Source organism: Monocercomonoides exilis, assembly GCF_001643675.1.
Source record: "Monocercomonoides exilis strain PA203 chromosome Unknown scaffold60-472593, whole genome shotgun sequence".
Taxonomy (NCBI): Eukaryota; Preaxostyla; order Oxymonadida; family Polymastigidae; genus Monocercomonoides; species Monocercomonoides exilis.
In genome coordinates, this window is record NW_027150605.1 from 203,417 (window position 1) to 230,000 (window position 26,584).

General features: G+C 37.9%; 7 protein-coding genes across 7 annotated transcripts in view; 5 read left to right on the forward strand and 2 right to left on the reverse strand.

Moving 5' to 3' along the window:
- Positions 1-897: 897 nt before the first annotated feature.
- On the forward strand, positions 898-3,338 carry MONOS_18283 (putative Surp module; the record flags this gene model as incomplete). Its single annotated transcript, XM_067871288.1, has 3 exons — positions 898-1,037; positions 1,602-3,284; positions 3,335-3,338. 3 exons carry the CDS (start codon positions 898-900, stop codon positions 3,336-3,338), a joined length of 1,827 nt encoding a protein of 608 aa, XP_067719646.1.
- Positions 3,339-5,166: 1,828 nt separating this feature from the next.
- Positions 5,167-6,333, forward strand: MONOS_15064 (uncharacterized protein; the record flags this gene model as incomplete). Its single annotated transcript, XM_067867917.1, has 2 exons — positions 5,167-5,370; positions 5,438-6,333. The coding sequence occupies 2 exons, from the start codon at positions 5,167-5,169 to the stop codon at positions 6,179-6,181; spliced, it is 948 nt and encodes a 315-aa protein (XP_067719647.1). The 3' UTR covers positions 6,182-6,333.
- Positions 6,334-6,697: 364 nt separating this feature from the next.
- On the reverse strand, positions 6,698-10,174 carry MONOS_15063 (uncharacterized protein; the record flags this gene model as incomplete). The annotated part of the gene is made up of 1 exon (XM_067867916.1): positions 6,698-10,174. One exon carries the CDS (start codon positions 10,172-10,174, stop codon positions 6,698-6,700), a length of 3,477 nt encoding a protein of 1,158 aa, XP_067719648.1.
- A 330-nt stretch (positions 10,175-10,504) lies between these two features.
- Positions 10,505-13,640, forward strand: MONOS_15062 (uncharacterized protein; the record flags this gene model as incomplete). The annotated part of the gene is made up of 6 exons (XM_067867915.1): positions 10,505-10,625; positions 10,685-10,709; positions 10,759-10,842; positions 10,902-11,010; positions 11,090-11,963; positions 12,071-13,640. 6 exons carry the CDS (start codon positions 10,505-10,507, stop codon positions 13,000-13,002), a joined length of 2,145 nt encoding a protein of 714 aa, XP_067719649.1. The 3' UTR covers positions 13,003-13,640.
- Positions 13,641-13,895: 255 nt separating this feature from the next.
- Positions 13,896-15,537, reverse strand: MONOS_15061 (uncharacterized protein). The gene is made up of 2 exons (XM_067867914.1): positions 14,899-15,537; positions 13,896-14,843 (listed from the first exon to the last, which is right to left on the reverse strand). The coding sequence occupies exons 1-2, from the start codon at positions 15,400-15,402 to the stop codon at positions 13,998-14,000; spliced, it is 1,350 nt and encodes a 449-aa protein (XP_067719650.1). The 5' UTR covers positions 15,403-15,537; the 3' UTR covers positions 13,896-13,997.
- Positions 15,538-18,065: 2,528 nt separating this feature from the next.
- On the forward strand, positions 18,066-20,898 carry MONOS_15060 (uncharacterized protein). Its single transcript, XM_067867913.1, has one exon. It carries the CDS (start codon positions 18,079-18,081, stop codon positions 20,542-20,544), a length of 2,466 nt encoding a protein of 821 aa, XP_067719651.1. The 5' UTR covers positions 18,066-18,078; the 3' UTR covers positions 20,545-20,898.
- Positions 20,899-23,043: 2,145 nt separating this feature from the next.
- MONOS_15420 (uncharacterized protein) overlaps positions 23,044-26,584 on the forward strand; it is a gene marked incomplete at its 5' end in the record, with an annotated part of 11,273 nt that continues 7,732 nt past the window's right edge. The window contains 3 exons of the mRNA XM_067868295.1: positions 23,044-23,174; positions 23,268-23,496; positions 23,566-26,584. The exon at positions 23,566-26,584 is cut by the window's right edge and continues 1,784 nt beyond it. Of these exons, the coding sequence (XP_067719652.1) occupies positions 23,044-23,174; positions 23,268-23,496; positions 23,566-26,584 (3,379 nt within the window). The remainder of the gene's footprint in view (positions 23,175-23,267; positions 23,497-23,565) is intronic.

The following is a 26,584-nucleotide window of genomic DNA, read 5'->3' on the forward strand; positions in this document are numbered from 1 at the left end:
TTTATCTAACAACTTTTAAAATCTGGTACTGATTCCTCACTTTTCGTTTGAGCAAAGAAAGCTATCAATCAAAAGATATAAAGCAACTGACATTTGCATCAATAGCATTTCACGCCTTTAAAAAACTCGCAGCGCTCTCTTGGTAATCTGTTGGGCACGAATCATTGTCAAAACGTTGTGCTCTTTCCATTTATTTGGTGAGCTTCCTTTTCAACTTTGTCAAGCCGTTCCTCATCAAAATTCACAAAGTTTCAATCTTCTTCTCCGACTCCAACTTGTTTGGCTTCTCTTTCTCCACTGACCGTTGCTATCCAAATATTTTATGCACTCCGAGCAGGCCATTCGGCAGATACTTATTTCTCGCAGCGAATAAGCCCGAGCTTCCAACAAATGGAGTGTGGAATCAAGTTCGGCGCATCTTCCCCGAAATTCAGAATGCATGCGTGTATTGCATCGCTCTTTGCAGTTGCCTCAGAACGGCAAAGCTTAACTGGCAAGAACAATGAAGAAAATAAAAAGCAGGATTTTTAATAATTTGGAAAATATGGAATTTTTTTTCCACACCAACAATTATGATCGGGTTTCAAATAATGAAGTTTCCAGATAAACTGATGGATTTTCAATTGTCAATTACGTAATGAATGCTTGAGAAATGGAAATTGAGGTTGAACATGAATTTGCTTTCATGTATTTTCGGTAAAAGAGGAAAAATAATATGGCAATAGGCCATCCATGTTAATTGGGTTGTTCAAACAATTCACAGAAATAGATAGCTACCGATTCGCCCAGCGTCCAAATCGTGATTATCATTCAGAAAATTTTAATTTATTTTTTTGCAACCATTATAAACGATATTTTGCTGGAAAGAATGTTTTGGACCCTCGGGCTGATTGCTGCATGCAATATGCATCCTTTGCGCAAAAAGACAGTGAAAAATCTATTTCCTGCGCATATGAAGGGGGAGAGATGATGTATTCTTCGCTTCAAAATCAATATCTTTCTCCATATATTTATCCCCAATTGTCTTATTTGCCTGGGTATTATTTTCCTGTAGCGGAAAATAACCCGTTTGGTATGTATTTTTTTGTGATTTTTAGAAGAATTTATATCTTTTCTTTTCAAGATGGGTGTTTTTATCAATATTGTTCTCTATCAAATACGCCGTATCAAAATGCATATGGCAACGATGGACTTTCAGCTGGCCAGTCGCATGACGGGTGGCATATGCCTGTTGCGCAAGCGACATATTTTCAGCTTCCTCCTTTGACGACTCCTTCGCATGATGATCCCAATAAAAAAAGTGAGTTAACGAATAAAGAAAGCAAGGAACCGGCAAATCCATTTCGGCTCCGCCTTTTCTCAAGTCGGTTATTTGAGAATTTGCATTCAGCAGGATATAAAGGCATTTCGTTCGATGGGTCAGATGCTTTTTCAAAAGAATTTGTTGATTTGTCAAAAGAAAGAAAAAAGACGATTTGGGTTGGAGGACTGCCAAAAGAATTGGAAGAAAAAAAATTGTACCAATTTTTTTCGAAATTTGGAGCAGTTGAATCTATTCGAATTATTCGAGGAAAATGCTGTGCATTTGTGAATTTTTTAAGGGAGCTGGATTGCAGGAAAGCGATAGACAGCATAAAGCGCGGGAGCAATCCGAAGCACGAAGAAAGCATCCGAGTTGCTGAAGACTGTGGCTTTTACGCTGACGACAGTCTGTTTGAAGAGACTGCGACGCTTCTGACTTCAAAGCCAAGCACCACAAAGCTGCATTGCCTTAGCCAGCCAAGCTCTTCTGCAGATTCTTCACGAGAAAGCGCAGCCACAGAAGAGACGCTGCAAAAAAGCGTAAATAGCTCTGTTGGCTGCCTTCAAGGAAAGCGTGGCGCGAATCAGATTGGGAATGATTCATTGTGTGGTGATGGCTTCGCCATTCAGAAAGAGCAAGCAGCAGCAGAACCAGCAGCAGCAACAGCCAAAGCAGAGCCACCGGAAAATAGCGAATTTGGCATCAGGCACACACCTCGGCTGGAGGGCACTCGATCGGCAGAAGCTGCGCTCTCTGCTTTGGCGGAGAAGGACGAAGTTGCTGCAAAGAGTTCTGATTTTGCTGCTGAACAGAACAAACTCCAATGTCAGACAGCAGAAGCTTCCACTGAAAATTCGGCAAACACTCCAGCCGTTTCAATTTCTTCGCAATCATCATTTCATTTGCACTGTTCATCGACATCTTCATCGTCGTCTTCATCATCAACTTCTTCTTCTTCTTTGCCTTCTTCTTCTTCTTCTTGCCTTGAGGAATCCTCTTCATCCGCAGCCTCTATATCCAGCGACATTCCATCAAAAAGCACAGCAGATAGTTCAGAGTACGTACAGAGCTCTTCTTCGGGTGTACTGTCGTCAGAGCCAGACTCCATCGACACGTTCCGCTTTGCGATCGGAGGGTTCTCTCTTCTGTGCAGCTACGGGCGGATCAGCGAGGCGGAGGCGGTGCTGCGCTCTGGAGTGTTCCCTGAGGCTGTGGTTGAGGCGGAGTGGGAAGCGGGGGAGGCGCAGCGCACGCTGTGGATCCGCAACTTCCCCGCTGGCACGGGAGAGCGGGATGTGCGGCAGCTGTTTGGGGAGTTTGGGCCGCTGGATTATGTGGCGGTGAATCAGAAGAAGCGATATGCGTTTGTAGCGTTCTTCACGACAGAGGAGGCAGTCTGTGCAAAGCTGACAGTGGAGGCAGCACTGAAGGAAATGAAAGAGATGAAAGGAAATAAGGAAAAGGAAGGGATCGGGGAAGGGGAAGAGAAGGAAAAGGAAATTGAAAAAGGCAAACAAGAAATAGAAAAACAGTGCTGTATGCATATTGGATATGCGAAAAAGAATATTCCGTTGTATCACCATAGTAACAACTCAGCAAGAAAGAAGAAAAAAATGAACAAAGATAAAAATGAGGAAAAGGATGAAAAGGAAGACAACCAAAATCACCCAACGAACGAAGAAATCTTTTCATTGAATCAGAACAAGAACGCTATTTTTCCTGCAGCTCCTCCGGAAAATGTTGATTTGGAGCACGTGATTGAAAAGATGGCGATGTATGTTGTGGTGAAAGGGAAAGGGTTTGAAACAAAGATGCGGGAAGAGAAGAAGCAGTTCCCGTTGTTCAGTTTCCTGCGCGAAGGTGGAGAAGGGAACGAGTACTACAAATGGCGTGTTTTCTGTGCACTGAACGGGATTTCGGAGGAAGAAAGCGGCAAAAGAGTGATCCGATATGCACAGGGGAAGAGATGGGATGTTCCTGAGTGCTTCCTCAGCGCCAGACACCCAATAATAAGCAAAATTGTTCATCCAGATGAGGAGGAAGAAAAATGTGCTGATGGAAAGGGAGAGGCAGAAAAGGGAATAAGAACACAAAATGATGGTGATTGCAATCGCAAACAGTCGAATTTGAAGATTGGTGATTCATCATCTTCATCAACGTCTTCTTCTTCTTCTTCTTCTTCTTCTTCTTCTTCTTCTTCTTCTTCTTCTTCTTCTTCTTCTTCTTCTTCTTCTTCCTCTTCCTCTTCCTCTTCCTCTTCCTCTTCCTCTTCCTCTTCCTCTTCCTCTTCCTCTTCCTCTTCCTCTTCCTCTTCCTCTTCCTCTTCCTCTTCCTCTTCCTCTTCTTTTTCTTTTTCTTTTTCTTTTTCTTCTGTTTCTTCTTCTTCCACTTCCACTTCATCTTAAATCACTCAATCACGTGTTGAAATGGAAAAGCTACATACAAAACAGAGGGGAAGAAGAAACAAGTTAATTTTATTAGAGATCATTTCAATATTTATAGTCAAGTTTCCCGCAAGCAGAAATATGTGAAATATTTCTTCACTTGAAGCCACGCTCTCGAAAAGCCAGTCAACAAGCAATTGAAAACACGTTCACAGAAGAAGATGTTTCAAGACAGGAAGATTGTCTTCAAGCAACAAGCAGAATATCTGACAAGTTGGCATCTTTTGTGAATTGTGTGAAGAATATAATGTCATCTATGAAAAAGAAGAAGAAGGAGAGGAGAGCGTCAAATAACCAACTCTGGGTATTCATTTCGATTTGATACAAAAGGATTGAATTGAAGGCGAGAACAGAAGAAAAAGAATGACATAAATTTCATTTTGCTATTTGCATCTTTAACTTTCCAACAATTGCTTTTTTATTTCGCAATTTATCTGTTGTCTGTTTCTATCTTTTTATCTTCATCGACAATCATATTTTGATGTTTTCGAAGCGATTTCAGACTTTTCTGAGAAAACATTTCAGTTGTTTCAAATGCATTTCACAGGATCATTTGTGATTCAACAGCAAGGAAGAAAATTCTCTGTTTTGCTGTACGCCTCATTTGCCACGCCTTTTCACTTTTTCCAAAAAAAAGACTTCCTTTTCGTTCTCAACAAAAACAGAATGTGATTATCCCTTTCACCAATACAAACAAGATAATAATTTTCTTTTTATGAAAAGGAACAAGAAACAAACTTTTGAGCATCTTTTCAAACATTTATTTTTCAAGAAATCATAATGAAAAAAGCCAAAAATGACTTTTATTAAGGTAAATTGATCGATGGGCCAGTTATTTTCCTGTTCTTCCCGAAAAGCACAAGCGGTTGACACTGCTTCCGCTTCGTTTTCCGAAGAAAACACATCGTTTGCGTTTTTTCATTTTTTATGATTTTTGAAGCACTTTTCCTTGCAAACCAAACATGACGTTTTGGAAATTTGAATGAAACTGGGTTCTGCTAAATTGACCGAAGATAGAATTTCGGAATTTCCAATTGCGCGCAAGTTTTTAAGTTTGCTCATTTTCTTTGTTTATTCTCTAATTGTGAAATTTGGTGTTTTTTTTATAAAAAAATTCATTCAGAATTGTTTAATAAACTGGAAGATTGCAATAGGCATGAGCAAAAGCAGAAAATTAAAGAGATGAATGAAATAATAGAAGGAATGAATAAAGAAGAATTTGAATCTGTTTTCACAAAAGAACTGTTCGACAAAATTTACGAAATGATTAAAGAAAAGAAAATATCTTTGCAAAATGCATTCTTCTTGCTGAAGCGCATTTGTTATTTCATAGAGTTGAAAAATGTATGGAATCCATGCTTTAGAGGATCTTCGCTTTACAAAAGCTTTGAGAAGACAATTGTTGAGGAAAATAAGAAAATGAAAGGAAAGAATGAAAAGCTGCTTGCAGATCTTTGTGAATGCTTCGCTTTGATGAATTTCTTCATCATTTCAGATGAATTGAGTTCGATTTGCGTGCCTTGCCTTCTGAAAGTCGCCTCGAAGAAAAAGGAAAGCAAAGAAATTCAAAAAGAAGTGGAAATGGCTTTGTTGGCTTTGAGCGCAGTTGAACAATATGACGTGGTATTAATTTTTAGATTTGTTGAATTATTTTGAGTTATTTATTGATGCATTTCTTTATTTTCATTAGGTCCAGCCTTATGCATTGCGTTTGAATGATACAATAGAAATCATCAAATATCATCAGCAACATCATAATCTGACTCAACTTGCATATCGGTATGCTTGGGATATTCTAATTCAAAAAATATTCTTCGAAAGAAATTTGGAAGATGTGATTGTGAATGAGCTGCATTTTGGAAGAGAAGCAAGAAGAGAACTGGAAGAGCTAACAAAGTGCGTGGATTGGAAGAGAAAAAAAGGAAAGGAAATGAACAAAGATGAAGCAAAAGAAGTGCTGGTAATCAGAAAATGGATCCAAACATTAGAGTATTTCCTTTACTCCTGCAAGCGGAGGAATGAAGAATGTATTGTGCTTATCAACAGCGTTGTTAAAGTATTTCGAGCAGCGAAGGATAATTACAGCGTTGTTAGCTATCAGTGCATTAAATCACTAAAAAATGTTACAGAAAACAAAAATTTGAAAGTTGAAGATTTTTTGAAAGGAGGAGCAGTTGATGCTGCTTTGGAGGGGATTCAGCTTCCAACAATAAGAGAAGAATGTTCAACAGAATCTTTATATTTTTTTAAATATGTTTGTGAAAAGTTGAAAGAAAAGACGGAGAATAAAATGGAAGAAGCGAAAAGAAAAGTGATGAAAAGGAAAGTGCTTGAAACGATGGAAGAAGAAGGATATGAAGATTGCATGGTCAGTTTGGACCGTTTCATTCAGTCAAAGAACTTTTTTCAAATTTTTGCTCTTTTGGGAGATTAATTAGATTATTTAGTTTATCTCTAATTCATTAGTCTTTTTTTTCCATCATCTTTTTAATATTTTCATGTCACCTGAGTATCAGCTCAAAGCGTGTCTTTTTATTTTGAGGAATAAAGAAAATGATTTGCTTTCTAAAGAATACAGCTTTTTCTGAAGAACCAATCAATTTATATTTTGAAACAAAAATTGCAAATTTAAGAAAATAATACTGATTCCAACATTATCAATGGAAACAAACAATTAATCACAATATCCAAAATCAAAATCAAAGCAAAAAAGGTTTTCAATGTAAAACACAAAAATGATTATATGTCTCAAAATAGAACGTTACTCGAGCAAAAGCAACAAAAACGAACATGCAAACAAATGTCAGGTTCAGTTATTTGCATTTCTCCCAAATTCTGTTCCTGTCATTCTTCATCATCCAATCATTCATGTGACTTTTTTGTTTGTTTGCTGAATCCATTAACCAGAAAATTTTAATGAATGAGTTTTCAACAAATGCTGTGTTATTTTTTATTGCTGCATGGTCGCCCTGTGGCTATCAAACATGCTTCGATCAGTCTTCAGTTGTGCCTCTGAGACAGCATGCATCGGAGTGGGCACCTCGACCTGCGGAAACGATAGGTTCTGGCTGATTGTCAATGCCCTGTTCTGTGGAGACAGATTTCTTGGCGATAGAGGCTGCATCACCTGCGCCGAGTTGAAAAGAGACCCCGTTTCGTATTCAGACACTGCGTGCTGGATGGAGAACGAGGCTGCAGACGTCAGACCAAAGTGCGGCTGGCTGTTGTTTCCATTGCTGTTGATGGAATCGATATCGGTGTTTGAAAAGAGAGGCGGAACCACAAGCGGTGATTGCGACACGAGAAGAGGAGACTGAGGAATGGGAAGAGGAGTTCGAGGTGTGAGAAGAGAAGACCGTGCCGTGAGAAGAGGAGATTGCGGCATAAATAGAGGAGATGGCGGTGCATTGTTCAATTCGTCAGTCAGATTGATGCCAAGCGGCTTGATTGTCAGCGGGGCAGCCAGTGTATTTCCAAACACTTGGTTGACTGGCTTCCTTGTTGCGCTTCGGGTGGGAGTGGCACTTGTTACAACTGACGCGCCTTCGTATTCAACAAACCCCATCCCAAATGAGTCCAACTGCAGATTATTCGAAGGGGTTGAGTTATTCTTCGATCGATTAGTCAGAACTTCTGCTGCTGCTCCTCCTCCTCCTTCTGACTCCACTTTCGGTTTGCCCAAAGAAAGATCGATATTCGACAGCTGTGGCTGTGGTGTTTTCCTTGCTCCGTTGCTTCGTTCAGTTATTTGTGCTCCCTTTGGGTTCTCTTCGCTGACCATTGGCGTTGGCAGCTGCAAACCTGGTGTCGAAGGAATTGTCGTCAGATGCTCATCAAACAAAGAACTCGACGACTCCATCGTAAACGGCGTGTCGTTTAACGACTCCATCGAAAACCCAGCACACGAAAGCGTGGAAGTTGCTGGCTTCTCGTTGGAAAGTTCCGTTTCGGGTGCGTTTTGCCTGAAAGAAGCCTTTCTCTTCTGCTGCGACTCCATCGATTGCTGCCTCACAAATATTGGATGTGTATTGATTTCACTCGGCCCTTTGCCATCCAGTTGAGATGTCTGTGGAGAATTGCAAACAGCTTTCTGTGAACCGTCATCTTTTCCACTTTCGTCTCCTTCTTCACGCAACGCAGATGCGCCAGGATCTTCCAAGAACTCTCCGTTGTGGCTGTTATCATCGTTGTGCATGCCGTTGTTGTCCAAGTAGTTGTCAAATGTCCTCGTCTCCATGCTCTCGCCCATCTCGACGTTGATCGTGAAGTCGTCCTCTTCGTCCTCGTCTCTCAGAAGTCGGCGAATGACGCTCTGCATCTTGTTCTTCGGCATGTCCAGCATCGTCTGATATGCCCTCATCCGATTCTTCACTGATTTCCAGGTGTACAACACGTAGACCAAAAGTTGAATGACTGTGAGGGGCGTAAGAGATGTCACAAGAATGATTATTAAGACTAACATAATTTCATCGCACTGCTTGTTCAAAATTTCATAGTAATAAATGATAACTCTTTTTGCGCCGTCCAATATTGGTACTGGGCAGTTGAACGTCAAATACTGAATGTTTGACAGAAAATCAGGATCCTGAGGACGAGACGATATGTTTGTGAGAAACAGGTGATGCATCATTTGAGAGACTGTGGCAACAACCTCCAACATCGATGATGAGCGCAGGATCTGCTTTTTGGTGTCGAGCACTTCCTCCACACTTCCGTCTGGGTGAGTTATGTTCTTTGTGGCGATGGTGAAGAAATACGTGCTGATGTCTGCTGTCTCCCACACCTCCAAGTTTGAGGTCGACTGGTGGATTCTGCCCAGCATCGAGGCCAAGTTCTCCGATGTCTCTTCCATCATCTTCAGCAGATCTTTCCTCTGGATCATTCCCGTCGGCCATTCATCCATCTTTGGCGGATCGGTGTAGTTGTATCTCTTGTCGTATATTAAGTAGTTGTACCCGATTGTGGCTGAACGCGCTGAATGGAAAGACAAGTCGCACACATTCCGCAGCGTCTGCAGATTGCTCTGATACGCATTTGTCTTTATCACATACACAATAAGTGCTCCAACAAGCACGCCAATGTTCAGCATATGCAAAGATTTTTCAATTAATTTCAACCTGTTGTATTCGCTTTCACGATTCCCTTGCTCCCCATGCCCCCCTACCACCAGATCGACAATTGTTGCCTCTTTCTTCTTCTTCTTTCTCCTCCTCCGATTTGTTGTGCGATGCCTTCTCATCCCACTCGAAGACTGCTGCCATTGCGCCTCGCTTCTCGCAAGAGATTCGCGATCTCCTTCCAAATTCTGCGCTTCCAATGAAGAACCCTCTGCTCCTTTGTCTCCGTTGGTGCCATCCTTAACACTCCCTGTATTCACCTCAAAGCTTCCCCGCCTCACAACGCGAGGCATATTCGCCTCGTGCTCTGCACCCGTCCTGTCTCCCCTTGCACTTCTCCTCCCGCTCATCTCGTATGCATCGCCCATCCCAAACGACCCTTCGTTGAAGCTTCCGGTGTGTGTGTGCGTCATCGACTCGCTGAAGCCGTAGTCCTCTTCAATCTGCTCTGCCCGGTTCAGAATCATCTCTGCCTCGTCTTCGTCGTCGTAGATGTCCAGCAGCAGGCGCGCATAGCTCCGCAGCACACCCGTGTTCTGCTCGTGCGACGCAATCAGCTCTTCGTAGCTCTTTCTGGAAATCTCTTCGTTCTTCACAATCGAATTCAATAGACCCGGAATCGCCTTGTAGTCTGGCTGCATCGATGTAATGTTCTCGAAGAAGTCCTTCATCGAACTCACTGCCTGCTCGTGGTGCTTCTCTGCCTTTGCCATCAGCGTCGTGAAGGCAAATGTGTTCATGTTGCCTGTCCCGTTCCCGCCGTTCTGCCCGTTTGCACGCCCGCCGTTCTCTTTCGCTTTGCAGAACAGCACAAAGTTCAGAAACGCGCCTGGAGAAAGCGACCGCGCCTTCTGGATGAGCGTATTGGCTTTCATGTAGTTTTTGCGGTAGGACAGCAGAAACGTCGCATACTGGAAGCAAAGCATGCTGTCGTTCGGGTTCGACTTCAGTGCGTGTGTGTAGACGTAGTCTGCAAATGTCAAATACATCATCGAATCATATTCTTTCTGTTGGATAAAGCGAAGCGAGGGCCCCACTCTTTCTGGCTTCTTCAGCGGAGGCAGAGCCAAAGATGGATTTTTCGTGTAGATGTCCAACAGCTGGCTGCCAAAAGCTGTCAACAGATACTTCTTCTCTCTCATCTTTTGGCCAATCTTCGGCAACAGCACTGCACATGCAACGATTCCAGCTATCAGCACAACCACTTGAAGCACGATTGTAACAATCCAGTTGCCTGTTGCTCCTTCAATTGCATACAAAATTTCATCGAACAGTCTCAAGAACCCAAATAAGCACCACTTACTTGCCATCAGCAGATTCCCGTTCAGTTTGTATATCGGCTGAATTTTGTGGTTTCTTTAATCAGAATTACTCTTTTATTGGAGAATCTCATTAAATAATTACAAAAAATTGAATAAACTTGTTGAACCATGTTGAAAGAACCATTTAATGTTAACACATTGATTTTTTGTTTTCGCACACACAATTAATTTAAAAACAAATATTCATTAACGAAAAAGTCTTTTTCATGAAAATAATGAAGAAATAAACGAAGTTAATTTTTTAAAAAAATATCATTTTTTTGAAGAGTTTTTGCATAAATAACTACTTATGTGTCAGATCAATGCTTTTATTTTTTCATGAAGAGAAAAGAAGAGAAGGTTAATTTACATGAGGATATATTTTATGTTAATTTGAATGACGAAAATGCATCTTTAAGTTGCTCGTCAAACGATTCTTGCGATCAGTTTAACATTAAAAGTGTGTTTTTATTATGACTGATTTGCTGATTTGACTGAACAAAATCTTTGGTGAAACAGATGTCCCTGAAGAGATATGGAAAAAGTGTGAATTCGTTTTGATTTATTATTATTTTTATTGTTTATGATTTCAGGATTTTTATGCAATGCGACACGAAAACAAAAATGAGTCTAATGGGCACGTCGAAGCAATTTCGTTTAATATTGAATACAGAAGAGTTTTGACAGAACTTTTTGATTTTCTTCTCTGTATTTATTGATATCTGATGATTGTTAGGTTCTGGCGCGAAATTGTTGTTGAAGAGCTTCCTCGATTGAAGGATAACATTTATCTGAACCAGAACGAGTTTCAAGACATTGAAACACTTGACCAAGGCAATGAAATGGTTTGAATATTGAGCAATTTTGAAGAGGTCGAGATGAGAAGAAATACAAATATTATTTATTAATTTTGTTTTTTAACAGAATAAGGAGGATAGAATAAGGTTTGGCCTGAGTCCGAAAGGCTGGAAAGATACGATCAAAATGTACGGAACTTTTGCGAAGGCGTTATTTGATACCAAGCGAGGCATATGGAATGATGTGTATCATCTGAAAGAATCGATAACGCATCCAAAAACAAGTCTTCTTCTATTCACAGTTTCGTGGGTATCGTTGGCATCGTTTTTGTTCCTCTTCTTCTTTGCGATATTTTATTCAACAAATTTTATTCGGGGTCCTGTTTTCGACAAATTGTCTGATGATCCGAATGTTTCTAATTTGGTTTCAAACAAAGTGACAAGATCGGTGTTTTCGTTCAGTTTATCTCAATCAAAATTGCAGTTCACTGTTGTAATGGCACTGCTGCTGATGCATTTTGGCTTTTTGTTTCTGTATTTGACGAAGCGAAAGGAAGTTCGGTACAAGTTAATTTTTGTTGGTATTTATTTGGCATGCTTCCCTTTTGTCAATTATCTTTTGTGTTTGAAAATGGACAATTTAATGAATGGCGAGAATTACACACCCAACATTCGCAACAGGTTGGTTGATGGACCGATGGCCAAGTCACGTTCAGCTGTTGATTCCAAAAAAAGTGATGCAGAAAGCAGAGGAGCTTTCAGCCAATCAGCAGCTGATGAGGAACACGCAGAAAGCGGACAATCAACAACAGAACCAAACTCGTCAGTGTTTGAAAGTTCTTTGTGGTTGCTCTTCGCTTTGCTTGGAGAAATTTTTTTCATGTCTCCAGTCGAAAACTGGGTTGCTTGCTATGGTGATGAAGACTTGAATGGAGTTATTTTATTGATTGCGATATGTGGTGTTATAACAGCTTGGGTGCTATTCTTTCACGAATTGTGCTGTGTGCCTTATTTGTTATGTTTTATTTTATAAATTTATCTCATTCATTTATAATTATTCCATTTGCCATTTGGAAATTTATTTGAAATCCAAACGGACAACAAACAGTTAACACCACAAACTCGTGGACAGTTGTGCTTGTTCCTCTTTTTCCAACGATCGTTCTGATTCATGTGTTTGTATTCTTCATGAGGCCATCGAAGGAGCACGACTATTCTGTTTTATGCAGCAAAAGCATTCGCATTGCTGGAATTGCCATTGGATCTGTGATTGGCATTGCCATTGTTCTGATCCCTCTTCTGTGTTTGGATGGGATTGGGGTGTTTGATCCTCGTGCTTCGAATGGAGAGGCGTGGAAAGGGGCAGAGCGGTTCATGTCGGCTGTGGTGGTGACAGACGAGCTGATTGAGCGGGCACACAAAATGGAGAGGAACATGGCGCTGTCGCTGGTGCCGATGGTGGTGTGGTTTGTGATTGTGATGGTTGCATTCTGGGCAGCGCTGTATCTGGTGAAAGGGGATGTGAAGTGGATAGAGCGGAATGTGGATTTGAGGAAAGAGCTGTTTGTGTGGCAGGATGCAGCGCGGAAAAGGAGGAGCAGAGAAGAGCAGGAAAGAAGGGCAGAAGAGTGGAAGAGGCGGAGAATGGAGAAGATGCGGGAAAAGCAAAAGGAAGAGGAGAAGAAAGCGAAAGAGGCAAAGAAAGCGAAGAAGAGAGAAATGAGAGAGGAAGAGAAAGAACAGAGGCTTGCTGAGATCGCATTGAAAGGACTGAAACCAGAAGAGCTCAGTGCAGCAATAGACGAGATCGATGCACATTATGATCAGGAGGAACGAGAAGAAATAGAAGCAGAAGAAGCAGAAAGGAAAAGATTGGAAGAGGAAGCAAAAAAGAGGAAAGAAGAAGAAGAAGAAGAAGAAATCGAAAAGGCAAAACAAAGTGCAGGCGATCATGCATTTGACGAGCCAGGTATCAATTCTGTTATTCACGAGACTTGGCAGCAGATTCTTCAAAGGGGGTCGTTTTCTTGGCTTCTGTGAAAATCAGTCAGCCAAAAGAGAATAATCAAAATGCTTTTTTGTTCCTTTTTTATTTTATTTTATTTTGTTTTTTGTTAAACATTTTTATTAATTTTGAAATGGAGAAATTGTCCATTAGGAAGTTTCTTCTTTTCTTTGCTTTTTCACGTTTTTATTTAGATGTTAAGTGTTGCCTTCACTTGGCTGAAGCAAATATTTTGTGTATTTTGTGAGTTTTCAGTGTGATTCAAAGAGTTTTGAGAATTGTTTGTAAATGATTTGTTGAATTATTCGAGATTTTCGAAAATTGAAACATTTTTATCTTTCCAATTTTTGCATGTTAAGTTCATATTTTCAGTTGTCAGAGTTTTGATGCTGTAAAAAAGTTTTTTAGCAAGAGAAGATTTTTTATATTCCTTTTTTTCTTTTGAATTCAAGACAAAACCGATAAAAAAAAGCTGAATTTCGTTTAATCTTTCGACATGCTTTTGAATATTTGATATTTTTTTGTTGGCTACAAGATTGTGTTGTGCCTGCAAAAATATGGAAAAAGTGTTTTTGATTTCAACTAAAAGAGAAAACAAATTCTTAAAGATAAAATCAATTTTCTTTTGTTGATTGTTTTATTCGCTTGTGGGGATGATGTTCAAACAAATAGATGGAAAATAAGTGGAAAAAAAAGGTAAAGAAAAGAACTGCTTCAAGAACAATATCCTTTTATTGAATAGAAGCATGTTCAAATTAAACAGCTCATTCTATTATTCACTTTGAATTATTCTCTATTCACAAACTTTGAAATTGGTTAACCAATTTCATTCTTATTCTTCTCTTTCAACATCTTTTATTTTCTTTTTTCTTTTTTTTTTATTGTTGCTTTTTGCTTCATTTCAACGTGTGAAAAACAAAAAAAGATATTTTGATGATACTTCAAATGACTGATGATTTTCGATTTTGCGAAATGATAAAAAAAGAAAAAGAAAATTTTTGAATTACAAAAGTCAATACATCTCGTTTGCTCAAACATTTACAGAATAATCAGAAATATCTAATAATAATTCTCTAAAATATTCTTGGTTGAGATATTTCAATCTTTCATGAAAGCTTGTGATGATATCTTCGTATCCTTCTTCTTCCAATTTATCAAACATTTTCCTTTTTAACTCCTTTCTTTTCGCTTCTTCCTTTTCATCTTTGTTTGCTCCATCCTTCTCTTCATCTCTCTCTTCATCCCCCTCGTCAAACTCCTCTTCTTCTATTTCATCATCAGTTTTTTTGTTCAGCCGCCATGAGATTGTTTCAAAAAAATCCAAGAATTCGCACACCATTTTGTCATTCAACGCTGGTTGCTGAATCTCTTCCAAAATGATATCAACAGCTCCGCTCTCCAGCAAGTCTTCATTCTTCATGGCTCTGTTTTTCGCTGCCATGCTCAATGAATAAATGCATCGACTGCCAATTCCTCGATAATTACCCTTCGCTGCCCCATAGATCTGAACAACGCATCTGATAAGCTCTGGATATTTTTCATTCCACAATAAGCACGAGCCCAAGAAATGCTGCAACGTTCGCAGCCATCTCAATAAAACAAGCTCTTTTTTTGTTTCTTCTCCTCTTTTTTCTTCTTTCTCTTTCTCTTTCCTCTTCCAATTTATGCTCTTTACTAGCTCTTCTAACTCCTTTGTTGCCTCCTTCGCAAAATGCAGCTCATTCACAATATCATCTTCCAAACTTCTGTCTATGCCAAATCTGTTTATCAAAAACTGCCAAGCAGACTGATAGGCAAGATGTGTCATATTGCGATGTTCCTGGTGATGTTGGATAATCTCTTTGATTTCATTCAAATACAGATCTTTTTCAATTTTCTATAAAAATCGAAAAATATCAAAAATATCAAAAAGGAAAAAGAAGTGTTCAAACTATAAATCTTGTGTTCCACAAAGCCAATAAAGCCATTTCCACTTCTTTTTGAACTTTCTCGCTTTCCTCTTTCTTCAAGGCAACTTTCAGAAGACACTGCACACAGATTGTGTGCAATTCCGTCCAGCAGTTGTTTCTGAGTGAAAGATAGCATAAACAAAGATCAGCCAGAAGCTTTTCATTTTTACCCTCTTTTTTCTTTTCTTCATCAATGATCGTTTCCTCAAATCGTTTGCTCAATATTGATCCACAAAAATTAAAACTTTCCATATCTCTCAGCACTGTCAAATATCCCACGTGCTTCAATAACAAAATTGCATTTTCCATCGAAAGTTTCTTTTCTTCAATCATTTTGTTGATTTTATTGTACAATTCTACTGTAAAAACCGAAAAAAATCCTTCAATATTCATTTTTTCAATCATTGAATTCATTTCTTCAATTTTCTGTTTTTGTTCAACTTCATTGCTGTTTTCCAGCTCATGGAACAATTCTGCAAAAGGCATTCAAATGTTAAAATCCATTCTTCATTATTCTATCCAAATAAAAAAGCAAATTTGAAAACTTCTTGGTTTGAGCCACTACCAGGATTCTTGTATCAGGCTCATCATCAAAAAGCAAACTCATTCCATTTGTTGCAAAGAATGGTCTAAACGAAGGGTAAAGCTTGGCAAGCAAGAATACGAAAGAATAACACAAACATCGTTGAAAATCAAGCAAAAATAAAACAGATAGGAGTTTCGACGCAAAGTGCTTTTGCCTGACAAAATGGAATGCAAAAGAGGGCACAAGGAAATGTCTTTGATTGGTTGTTTAATGCAAGAAAAGTGAATCTTTTGATTCGATTTGATCGAACCAACAAAAAATTGTTTGATTTCGGTTTTGTGAAAATGAAGCGAGGAGCTCTTCTTTCCTGAAGGCATTGCTTCGAGGCTTTGAAGCAAAATTTATTTTGTAATTGGAATGGAAATCTTGCTGAAGAGAATTCGAAAAGAGGAAATATCAATTCTTGAAGAGAAAGTGTTTTGTGGCTTTTTTTGGGAAGAAGAACATGAATGAAAAAGTGAACGCATGATACCGGCCTTCTTGTAATATTTCATGAATTGCTAAATGTTAGCATCTGTTTCAAAATGACTCATAGGATTACAAAAGATTCAAAGAAATGAGTTTCTGAAAAGCAAAATGAATTGACTGGACAAAAGAACATTCCAATCTTTTCAAAAGGGCATGTTCAAAAACAAGCAGAATGGATGAATATTGCAGCAAAGTTGTTTTATTGTGAAAATGGTTCATTGGATTTGGAAATGGATTATTTGAAGAAAAACGATGGAATCATCTGCAACAGAAAAATGCAGATCCCCCGATTTTGTCGTGCTCCAACATGAAAAGATATTTGCTTGCTTCTTTGTGAGCCATCGAATGCTCAAGATTCCTTTGTCTTCTCCACCTTCATCTTCATCCTCATCTTCAGCTTCGCTAAAGGCGTTGCCATCATGATTTCTTCTTTAACAAGCGATAAATTCTACAAAGAACACAATTTTCACGGAACTTGGAACAGATCTCATATTGAATTGATTCAGCTTCCTCTGCCAGACACGAAAACAGAATGAATTCCCTCGGCCATCTTGCTTGTTTTTTATTTGTTCTACTCCCCTTCCGTGAGCATTGTGTGCCCAATATAGTCATTATCATGATTATTAGCATCATCCTTTTCCATAATCTTTTATCTCTTCGGCTCATCGAACACTTCTGCATCCAATGCCAACGTAGACGTTTTTGCTTCTCTTGTCTTCGTCGCCACACAAATCAACATCGACCTGCACCTTTTCTCGAAAGGAAGTGCTGCACACTCTCTTTTCCACTGCTCCTCCTCATCGTCCACTCAGAAAGTGGACTTGGCCATTCCAACAGCAAACTGTCTTCTTTCCTCCCATGAGCACATTCCCCTTGTGTTTGCTCTTTTGATTGGGCTGCATGTGTTGCTCGGGTATTTCTGCAATTTCAGCTCCATTTACACTTCATCATCATCTTCTCTTTCCTCTCCTTCTTCTTCTTCTTCTTCTTCTTCTTCTTCTTCTTCTTCTTCTTCTTCTTCTTCTTCTTCTTCTTCTTCTTCTTCTTCTTCTTCTTCTTCTTCTTCTTCTTCTTCTTCTTCTTCTTCTTCTTCTTCTTCTTCTTCACACATATTTTCTCGTGTATCTTCTCGTTTGGTTCACAATCCGATGGAAACCCTTTTACCAGTTCATCTTCTTTCTTTTCTGCTTCCACAAATCCTGATCGTGAAAACATCAAAATCATTCAGAAATGAACGTCCTCCAACATTTCTTGCCTCATCAGCAAAGAAATGGAGCTATCTTTACCGAATATCTCTCTCCATCTATCTCTTCATCTCTTTCTCTTTCTCTTTCTCTTTCTCTTTCTCTTTCTCTAAAAATATTCATTTTCCACTCCAATTCACAAACTGGTTGCATTGAATATAGTATCCAAGGTCGCAATAAACAGATTACAATTCCTTTCTCAAAGCATCGATGAATGAAATTGCAAAATGAAATCAATAGAGAGTGATGATCATAGACAAGAAATTTGTATTTCTCCTTTGTAAAATGCTTTTTCTGTTAATTCATTTTTTTTTTTTATTTAACTTTTTTTGAATGCAAATTTCCGCATCCTTTGTATTTCTTCAATACATAATAAAAGTGCTATTGTATCCTATTTTCCATAAAAGATATTTGTTTGATATTTTCATTAACGTTCTGCGTTGCATTATTTCTTATCTTTGATGAAATTTGATATTTCTTATTTATGAAAAAAAATGAAATAACTATCAACTGCAATTTTTCCATCAAGACGACTTTGAGAAAATTTCCTTTGTTCTAAATGTTAATCCTTATGCACGTTGTATAACATCATTTCCATCAATAAATATATATTTTTGAAAAGGTTATTTTTTTCGATTAATTGTTTTGTTTGTGGGAAAATACAAATTAAATTGGTTAAAATGTGATGTGTATGCTTTCTTTGACAATTCGCTAGAACTTCGATAGATGTTGATTTTCAAAAAAATCTTTTTAATATCCAAAACGCCCATAACATTCTGATTAAGAATTAAAACATAATGGGATTTCAAAAACACTCGTGAGCGTTATCAGATGTCTCAAATTGAAAAGGATGAGAATGACGGAATGAAAAGAAGGGAAATTATGTTTTCTGCAAAGGACATTTCGAGGACACTTGGGCAATTTTTTAAGAGATGCGAAAAGTGCAGATTGGGCAAATATTTGGTAATTATCCTCGGAATGAGCCAGGCTGGAAAAAGCACCTTGATAAACAGATTAAGAGAAATGGAAGTGGAAGAAGATAAAACTGGAAAAATTGTTGTCACAAACAGAATTGAGGAAATGGCGGAAATGGGGAATGGAACTGGGCCAACAACAAAAACACCGAGAACATACGAACTGACTGGCGAATTAACATTGTTAGATACAAGAGGGATTTATGAACACGAATTTGAAGATGAGGATGAATTTGTCAACATTCTAATTATGCAGCATTTTCTGAGGCATGCTGATAAAGCGATGGTTTTATATCTAACTCAATTTGAAAATTACTGCAGTTTGACGCATGCATATAAAGATATGGTTTTTATTAACAAATTGTGCAAAAACAAGGACTTGCCTACAATATTTGTTGCCAACAAATGCAATGAGCGAACAATTTTATCAATGAAACGCGATTTTAATAAAGACAATACAAATGACAGGAAATCTGATTCGGAAATATTAACGTACGAAATCCAAGAACTTCTTGCCCTAAGATTTAATGAGATGAAAAATTTTACTGTTGAGTCCATCAAAATGAAATACCTTGATGTTTCTGATGCAAAGTCGCTTGAGCAAATAATTGGAATTCTCGTGCGAAAAGCAAAATGGGAAACAAGATCCGAAAGGGTGGAAATTGAAATAACTTTGAATCAACTACAGACGCTTCTTATATGGGAGAAGGCACTTGATGAAGGCAGGCTCCTTTATTATGATCCTTCTCTTTCTTTTTCTGTGGACAGAATCAAATCAATCATTGGAAAGATGGATAATTATGGGAGCACAAATTATGTCGAACATGTGTTTTGCGCACCAGCTTATTACCAGTTCATTGTTTCACTTTCGTCTGTGGCAAGCAAGTTATATTGGATTGTGTTGGCGATGAGGGGAAGAAAGCAAATCCCGAACAATTTGAAGGAGATTCTGAGTGCATGCGACGTGCAATCTATTTCAATGAATGATCCATTTTCAAAGATGCTCAAAGATGGGAAGGATTTGGAAGAAATTCAAAGAATGATTTTGGAATTTGAGGAATCGTGCAAAGCAAAAATCGATGCTGAAGAAGATAACATTATACGTTGCGAAGATGAAATATTAAACTGTAAAAAGATGATACATGAACTTGACCAGGCAGATCTTGTGAATTATGAAATCGTTGAATTCTGTGAATATAGCAATTCCACTTGGAATGAAGTCTTCATTGAGAGGCCAGTCAATGTGCCGAACACAACATTCAGGTTTATTCCTGGAAATGAATACACATTCAACGATAAGGAAAAACAGAAACTTCGCATCAAAGATGGAAGTTTGCGTGGTGCGTTCAAATCTTCTTCGCCTGCATCAGCTCCACCTCTTATTGGCTTATCATTGATCCAAGCTGCCTTTCTGAAAGCATTTCCAAGAGCACCGTTAAGTCAGTCGAGTGTGTGTGAAGGAAAAATTGAGCTTCTGGCGAGTATGTGTGATATTCCTACGAATAAGCAGAAGATTCAGGAATATGAAATTAAAATGGAATATTTCCACAAACAAATTGAGAAATCACAGAAAATTATCAAAAACCTCCATCATCAGATTTTTGATATGAGCGAACGCTTTGCGTTTTTGAAAGAATTGAAGGAAAAAACGAACTACATGAACTGGAATAAAGCAATGAGACAAAAACAAGAGGAAGGTTGGAGAAAGAAAAAGACAAGCCTTTCCAAATATTTGGCATTTTGTGAAGAATGTGACGAGCAATGGGAAAAGCACGAGGAGCTGATAACGAAGTTGTGTCAATTCGCAATGTGTGATATTCCAAAGGCATATTTCGATGATGTCAGAGAAGAAAATGCAAAAGAGAATTCGAGATTTTCTACTTCTTCTTCTTCTTCTTCTTCTTCTTCTTCTTCTTCTTCTTCTTCTTCTTCTTCTTCTTCTTCTTCTTCTTCTTCTTCTTCTTCTTCTTCTTCTTCTTCTTCTTCTTCTTCTTCTTCTTCTTCTTCAGCAACTCCATCAGCACTCAGTGCATCAGCGAGCAGACAAGCTGAAACGGAATCTTCTTTGTCGAAAGGCGAGGCCAAAGCAGAAGGAAAACAACCGGATTCCTCATCTTTGCATCAGCCTGACGAGAATATGAAGATGCTTGCGAGATTTGCTGTTACGATGGAGGAAATGGAGGCAGTTCCTCAACAACAAATTAAATTTGAACTGAAACGAGATGATGAATACGATCCAGAGCTGGTTTCAGAAGCTGTTGATGCAATTGATAAGATTTGGAATGAGGTATTTGTGTGCAAAGGGTATTTGGAGAAGTTCAAAGAATGCACAAAAAATCAAGATGAATTCTTTTGAGGTTTTTTTTTTTTCTTTTCTTATCTTCTTGTGTTTGTTTGTTTGTTAACATTTTGTCTGGCAATTGAGGACATATGCGCTATTGATGTTTTTCTTGAAAACTGCTTATATGAGCCAAATGAGGGTTGAATATTCATATTCTGAATATCAGATACATTTTTATGTCTCATTAATATTTCACTTTTATTCATGATTCAACAGAATTTTTAATTTCATTTTTAGTGAAATCATTGTTTCCCATTTATTTTCATTGGGTTAATAATTTGGATTTCAACTCATTCCATTCGAATGAGCAGAATTATGTTCTGATTTGATTTTTGTTTGACCTTTCAAAAGTTATGTGTAATTATCAAAACAAAAAATTATTCAAACTTATTGTTTTGAGATCAAATTGGAAAAATGGTATTCAAAAAGAGTATTTATTACGATTGTATTAATTGCAGAAATAAAAATAACAAAATTTGTTCAGTGTTACATGAAATTTTAAAAAGGTCAATTTATCCCTTTTTTATTTCTAATAAAACAGAATTGCGTTGTTAATTCCGTCTGATTGAACATTTTCAGAATTTTCTCTTTTATGCAAAAAATCATAAAAGATTTTGATAAAAATAAATATTTTTTTATTCATTTGATAGTTTTTTTTACAGAAATATTTTCGGGTTAAAAAAAAAAAAAAATGAGATCAATAAAAGTGAATGAAAGATAAAACAATTGGACGAATCAATTAAATCTTCTCACAAATAAGCGATTATTCTTTTGAAAAGAAACACTCTCCCAATAAAGGAATATTGATTTTAATGAAACTTTTATGTAATGTTTGATTGATTTTTATAATAAAGTCTTATGCATTTGATAGTTTTTCTATATAAATGCCTTTTAAAAAAATAAAATAAAATAAAATAAAAATTAAAAATGAATGAATAATACAATATATATATATATATATATATATATAATATGGGTCATAATTCTTGCATTTATGAAAAAATCAATGATTTGTTCCACACAATTTTTGCATCGAATACAGATATAGCATAAAATACCGGACATCGCACAAAATACCGGACAAGATCGTTTTCTCAATAACAACTCAAAGAGAAAATTTGATAATATTCCTCTAAAGATATCTTAACATTACAAACTCATTTGGCATATCAGACTTTCATTTCCGTGCAGACTGAATATTTAAAAAATAATTTTCAAAATTTCGGAGAATTAAGATTTTGAATTTCTCCGAAATTTTGAAAATTATTTTTTATATATTCAGTCTGCACGGAAATGAAAGTCTGATATGCCAAATGAGTTTGTAATGTTAAGATATCTTTAGAGGAATATTATCAAATTTTCTCTTTGAGTTGTTATTGAGAAAACGATCTTGTCCGGTATTTTGTGCGATGTCCGGTATTTTATGCTATATCTGTACTTGCAATTTTAACATTCCCATGAAAAATAAAATATTTTAATATAAAAAAGTTGAGGAAAATCTTGGATAAGATTGTGTAGAACAAAATTCATAAAGCAAAAAAACAATCGTCCCATTTCAAATAATGATTTCAAAAACAATCACCAATGAGTGATTTTTTGTGGAAATACTAATGCATTTCATATTCATGTTGAGAAAAACGTTATTTTTTTTGAATTGAATGAAAACAGTAAAGAGTTGTATTATAAATTATGATAAAGCATGGGTTATTCTTTTTGAAAAGTTTCTAATGTTTAATATCTGTGTTGCATAAATACCAGTTTGATTTGAACATGTTTGTTATAAAACCATTCAATCTTTAACACTTAATTAATAAGAAAATTCAAACATTTTTCATGTGAAATGAAGTGCATTGTGGAAAATTTAGATGCATAAAGAGTGAAAATTGATCAAAATAATAACATTTTTGTCAAACATTGTCATAAACATCTGCTATTTTTCAAATAGAAATACCCACAATTTATTATTGAATTATTTGGAAGAGCTTATTATTTCATCTGATTTTTGCCAAATCAAAAAATTTGCATGGAAAATAAAGAAATAAAAAAATAATCGCACAGTCTTTATAGAGATAAAATTGTCTATCAAATCGGTATGACACAGGCACTGTAATATTTATTGAGTTTTTATTTCCAATATAATGTTTGTTGCTAAATTTATTTATCCCACAAATTATCTTAATAATGCAATAAAATAAACCACATTAAATGAAAAGCAAAGTTTAATTTTTGAAATTTGTATTTTGTGTTTTAAAAAACAATTAATCATCCATCGGTTGTTTTTTTATTAATTAACAATTGTATAAAAAATGAGGAAAAAATTATTTTATTTTATTTTATTTTTCGATTTTTTTTGAAAACGTGATAATTTTGAAACTATGCAATAATTATGAAGACAAATATTCTTTTTGAACTTGAAAACTTCAGTGTTAATTAAAATGAATTTTATTTTTTTTTCTTGATTATTTTTTTCCAAAGAAAAACCCAAATATTTTATAAAGGAAAGATCTTAGGAAAATGGACAAGTTGAGTTGTGCCAGTGGTCTGAACGAGATTATAGACGCCATTCCTATTTTCAAATTCAAGGAATTGAAACAGTTATGTGAAACAATTAAAAAGGAGATTATGAAAGATGATTGCTTAACATGGTATCATCTTTTGCATATTTATAAATTATTATTTTATCTAATCTCGTGTCAATTTTGTGTTTTTAATATTGTTGACTGTTTATTATGTTAAAGCGCGTCAGCCCATCTTGAACCCATTAAGCTCGCAGTCGGGTCTCCAAACTCGAAGATTGTTGAGAGAGCATTATCTTGCTTGCAAATATGGATTTCTTCTCATTTTATATGCGGAACAGCAAGCGAAAGTTCGTTTTCGCCAAACAAAACTGTTTTGGACGAGACATTAGATATCCTCGAAGCTGCAGCGCACAAAGCCAAAACACTAATTCCTTTGTGTGTGATTCATGTGTGTGATGAATTGTTAATTTTTAAAATAAATTTTATTATTGTCATTGTTATGCGAAAATATTTACAGACTTTGGAAGCCATTTTTCTTTCTGATAGTTGCACGATAAGAGGAGAAAGAATTCCGTCAACTCTCAACATTTTTTTAGTTGCTCACACAAATTGCATTCAGCCGGAACATCAAGACGAATCATTAATTGTTTTTAAAAAATCGGCAAATTCATTTTTTGTCAAATTGAGGAAAGATTACAATGCAAATGGAGCTCCATCAGGCCAGATCCTTGTTCCATCCTCTTCTACTGATAGAAAGCGAGCACCACCAGTTCCACCACCGTCATTCACACAGGCGATGAATGACGTTCCTTCAGAACGGCTGGAAGCTCCAGAGCCTCTTGGCACTTGCACCGAAAGCCCAACAGCTGGTGCACTGCCAGGCAAACAACCAACAAATTCTGAGGTGCTAAAGAATGGGATGAGTGAGATTGAAAACAAGCAACAAACGAAAGAGGAAGAAGAGGAAGTAGAAGAAGAAGAAAGCAAAAGAGATGCAGAGCCAGCGTCTTCCTGTGAGAATGACAGTGAGAACAAAGAACAACACTCAAAGGTTGATGATGATTCCTTGAAACAGACAAGTACTTCTCATTCAGCAGAATCTGCACTCTCTTCAAATAACACTTCTTCTTCTTCTTCTTCTTCTCTTTCTCCTTCCTCCACTTCACCCTCACCTTCCTTCTCCCCTTCATCATCCTCCTCTCCCTCCCCTTCCTCTTCTGATAGATCTGCTTCCTTCACAGACAACGAGTCAAGGGAAGGAGACGAAGAAAACTTGAATGATTTCACGGTGATTGTTGAGCACCCAACACCTGCCTCCACTCCTGACCCACCTCCTTTTTACTCTTCTGCTGCCTTCACTTCACAGTCACTTATGAACCCAAATTCATCATCATCATCATCATCTTCTTCTTCTTCCTCCTCCTCTTCTTCATCTTCATCTTCCTCCTCCTCCACCTCCTCCCCTCCTCCCCTCTCCTCCGCTGCCCTTCTCCTCTCCTCCTCCACCTCCCCCCCTGTGCTCTCCTCCTTCTCCCCTTCCTCCACCCCAGTCCCTCCCCTCCTCGACTGCGTCCAGCTGCTCCAAACACTTTGCTCTGTCGCCCGCTCCCATCTCCACGACCTCCAAGCCCTCCTCTTCCTCTTCTCTTCTCCTCTCCGCGGCGACGAAGTTGATGACGCCTGCGAAACGATGCGGCTCCTCTGCCTCTCTGCCATCCACTCCCTCCTCACCGAGCACTTCCTCCTCTTCCGCACGTATCTCGACTTGGCCTTCACTGCCAGATTTCATGTTATTCCTGTTTCACTCACTCATCTGGGGCACAGGGACATCCACATCTTCTCCTTCTCTGTCGCCATCGCTGCTCGTCTCTTATTCGTCTTCGGACTCCGCTTCACCCCCGAAATCGCCTCAACATTGGCTGTCTTTCTGCGGATGCTGGCAGTGAAGGAGCTGAACACGCTCGCCACAGAGAAAGCGGAAATTATGCAGCTGTTGGCTCCTCCCTTTGGGGTTCCGCGTATTGTGGCAAACATTTTTTGCACTTTTGACTGCGATTTGGAGGAAGAAAACTATTTTGAGAGGATTTTGGTGGCTGTGTGCAGAATTCTGACTTTAACTGCTGCTCCGGTTAATTTTTCTTCTTCTCTTTCTTCTTCTTCTTCTTCTTCTGCTTCTGCTTCTTCTTCAAATGCAATTAATTCTGTTAATATAAGCGATAACATTGATAGCAATTCATCTTCTCAGTTATCATCTTCTTCTTCTCTTTCTCCTTCTCCTCCTTCTGTTTCTTCATCAAACATAACACATCAACAAAATTCTTCTTCTTCATCATCTTCCTCCTCCTCCTTTTCCTCCTCTTCTTCATCTTCATCTCCCTCCAATAATCTTCTTCAATCACCTCATTACAATCCAAATGATTTCACTTCACAAACATCAGAAATGCCACAAAATGAACAAAAAACGAATATTTCCATACTCCAAACAGCTGATCAATACACTTCATCTGTTTCTTCTTCTTCTTCTTCCATTTCACAACCACAACAATCTTCATTGTCTTCTTCTTCTTCTTCCTCTCTTTCTCTTTCTTCTTCTTCTTCTCCTTCATCATCAATATCAACATCTTCTTCTTCTCTTCCTCCTTCTCCTTATCCTTCCTCTTCTTCCTCTCTTTCTTCCTCTTCCTCCTCCTCCTCCTCCTCCTCCTCCTCTCCCTCTCTCTATGATAATTCTCCTCTTCGTCTAACTTCCCTCTCTTTGATCTGCTCAATTGTCAAAGGGATTTCTGAATTCGTCCTCAAATGCGCTTCTCCTTCTGTGAAAGTGGAACATAACAATTATAACAATGTTTATTCTCCTCCTCCTCCTCCTCCTTCTTCTTCATCATCATCTTCTTCTTCTACTTCAATAACATCTTCATCTTCATCATGTTCATTATCATCATCATCATCTTCTTCTCCTCCATCTTCTTCCCCTTCCCCTTCTTCTTCTTCTTCTTCTTCTCTTTCCTTGTCTCCTTCTCCTTCCTCCTCCAAACTCGAAGACATTCGCCACAAACGCTCTCTGATCTCCACTGCCATCTCCCTTTTTAACTCAAAACCCAACAAAGCTATCGAATTCCTCATCCAACACAATTTGCTCCAGAATTCTTCTTCTTCTTCTTCTTCTTCTTCTCTTTCTTCCTCTCCCTCTTTCTCTTCTTCTTCCTCCTCCTCTTCCTCCTCTTCCTCCTCTTCTTCTGCTTCCGCCTCCGCCATCGCCTCATTCCTCTTCCACCAGTGCCATTCTCTTTCTCCCTCGCAAATCGGAGAATTTTTAGGCCAAACCGGAGAATTTTACCTCGAAGTGACGCGTTTTTACCTCCAAAACTTCAACTTCGAGGCGCTTTTGATCGACGAAGCTCTGAAAAAGTTTCTTTCTTCTTTCCGGCTGAGCGGGGAGAGCCAGAAGATATACAGGACGATGGAGTGTTTTGCTGATGAGTACTTGGCGCAGAATCCAGGGACGTTTCCGAATGGAGAAAACTGTTTTTTGATTG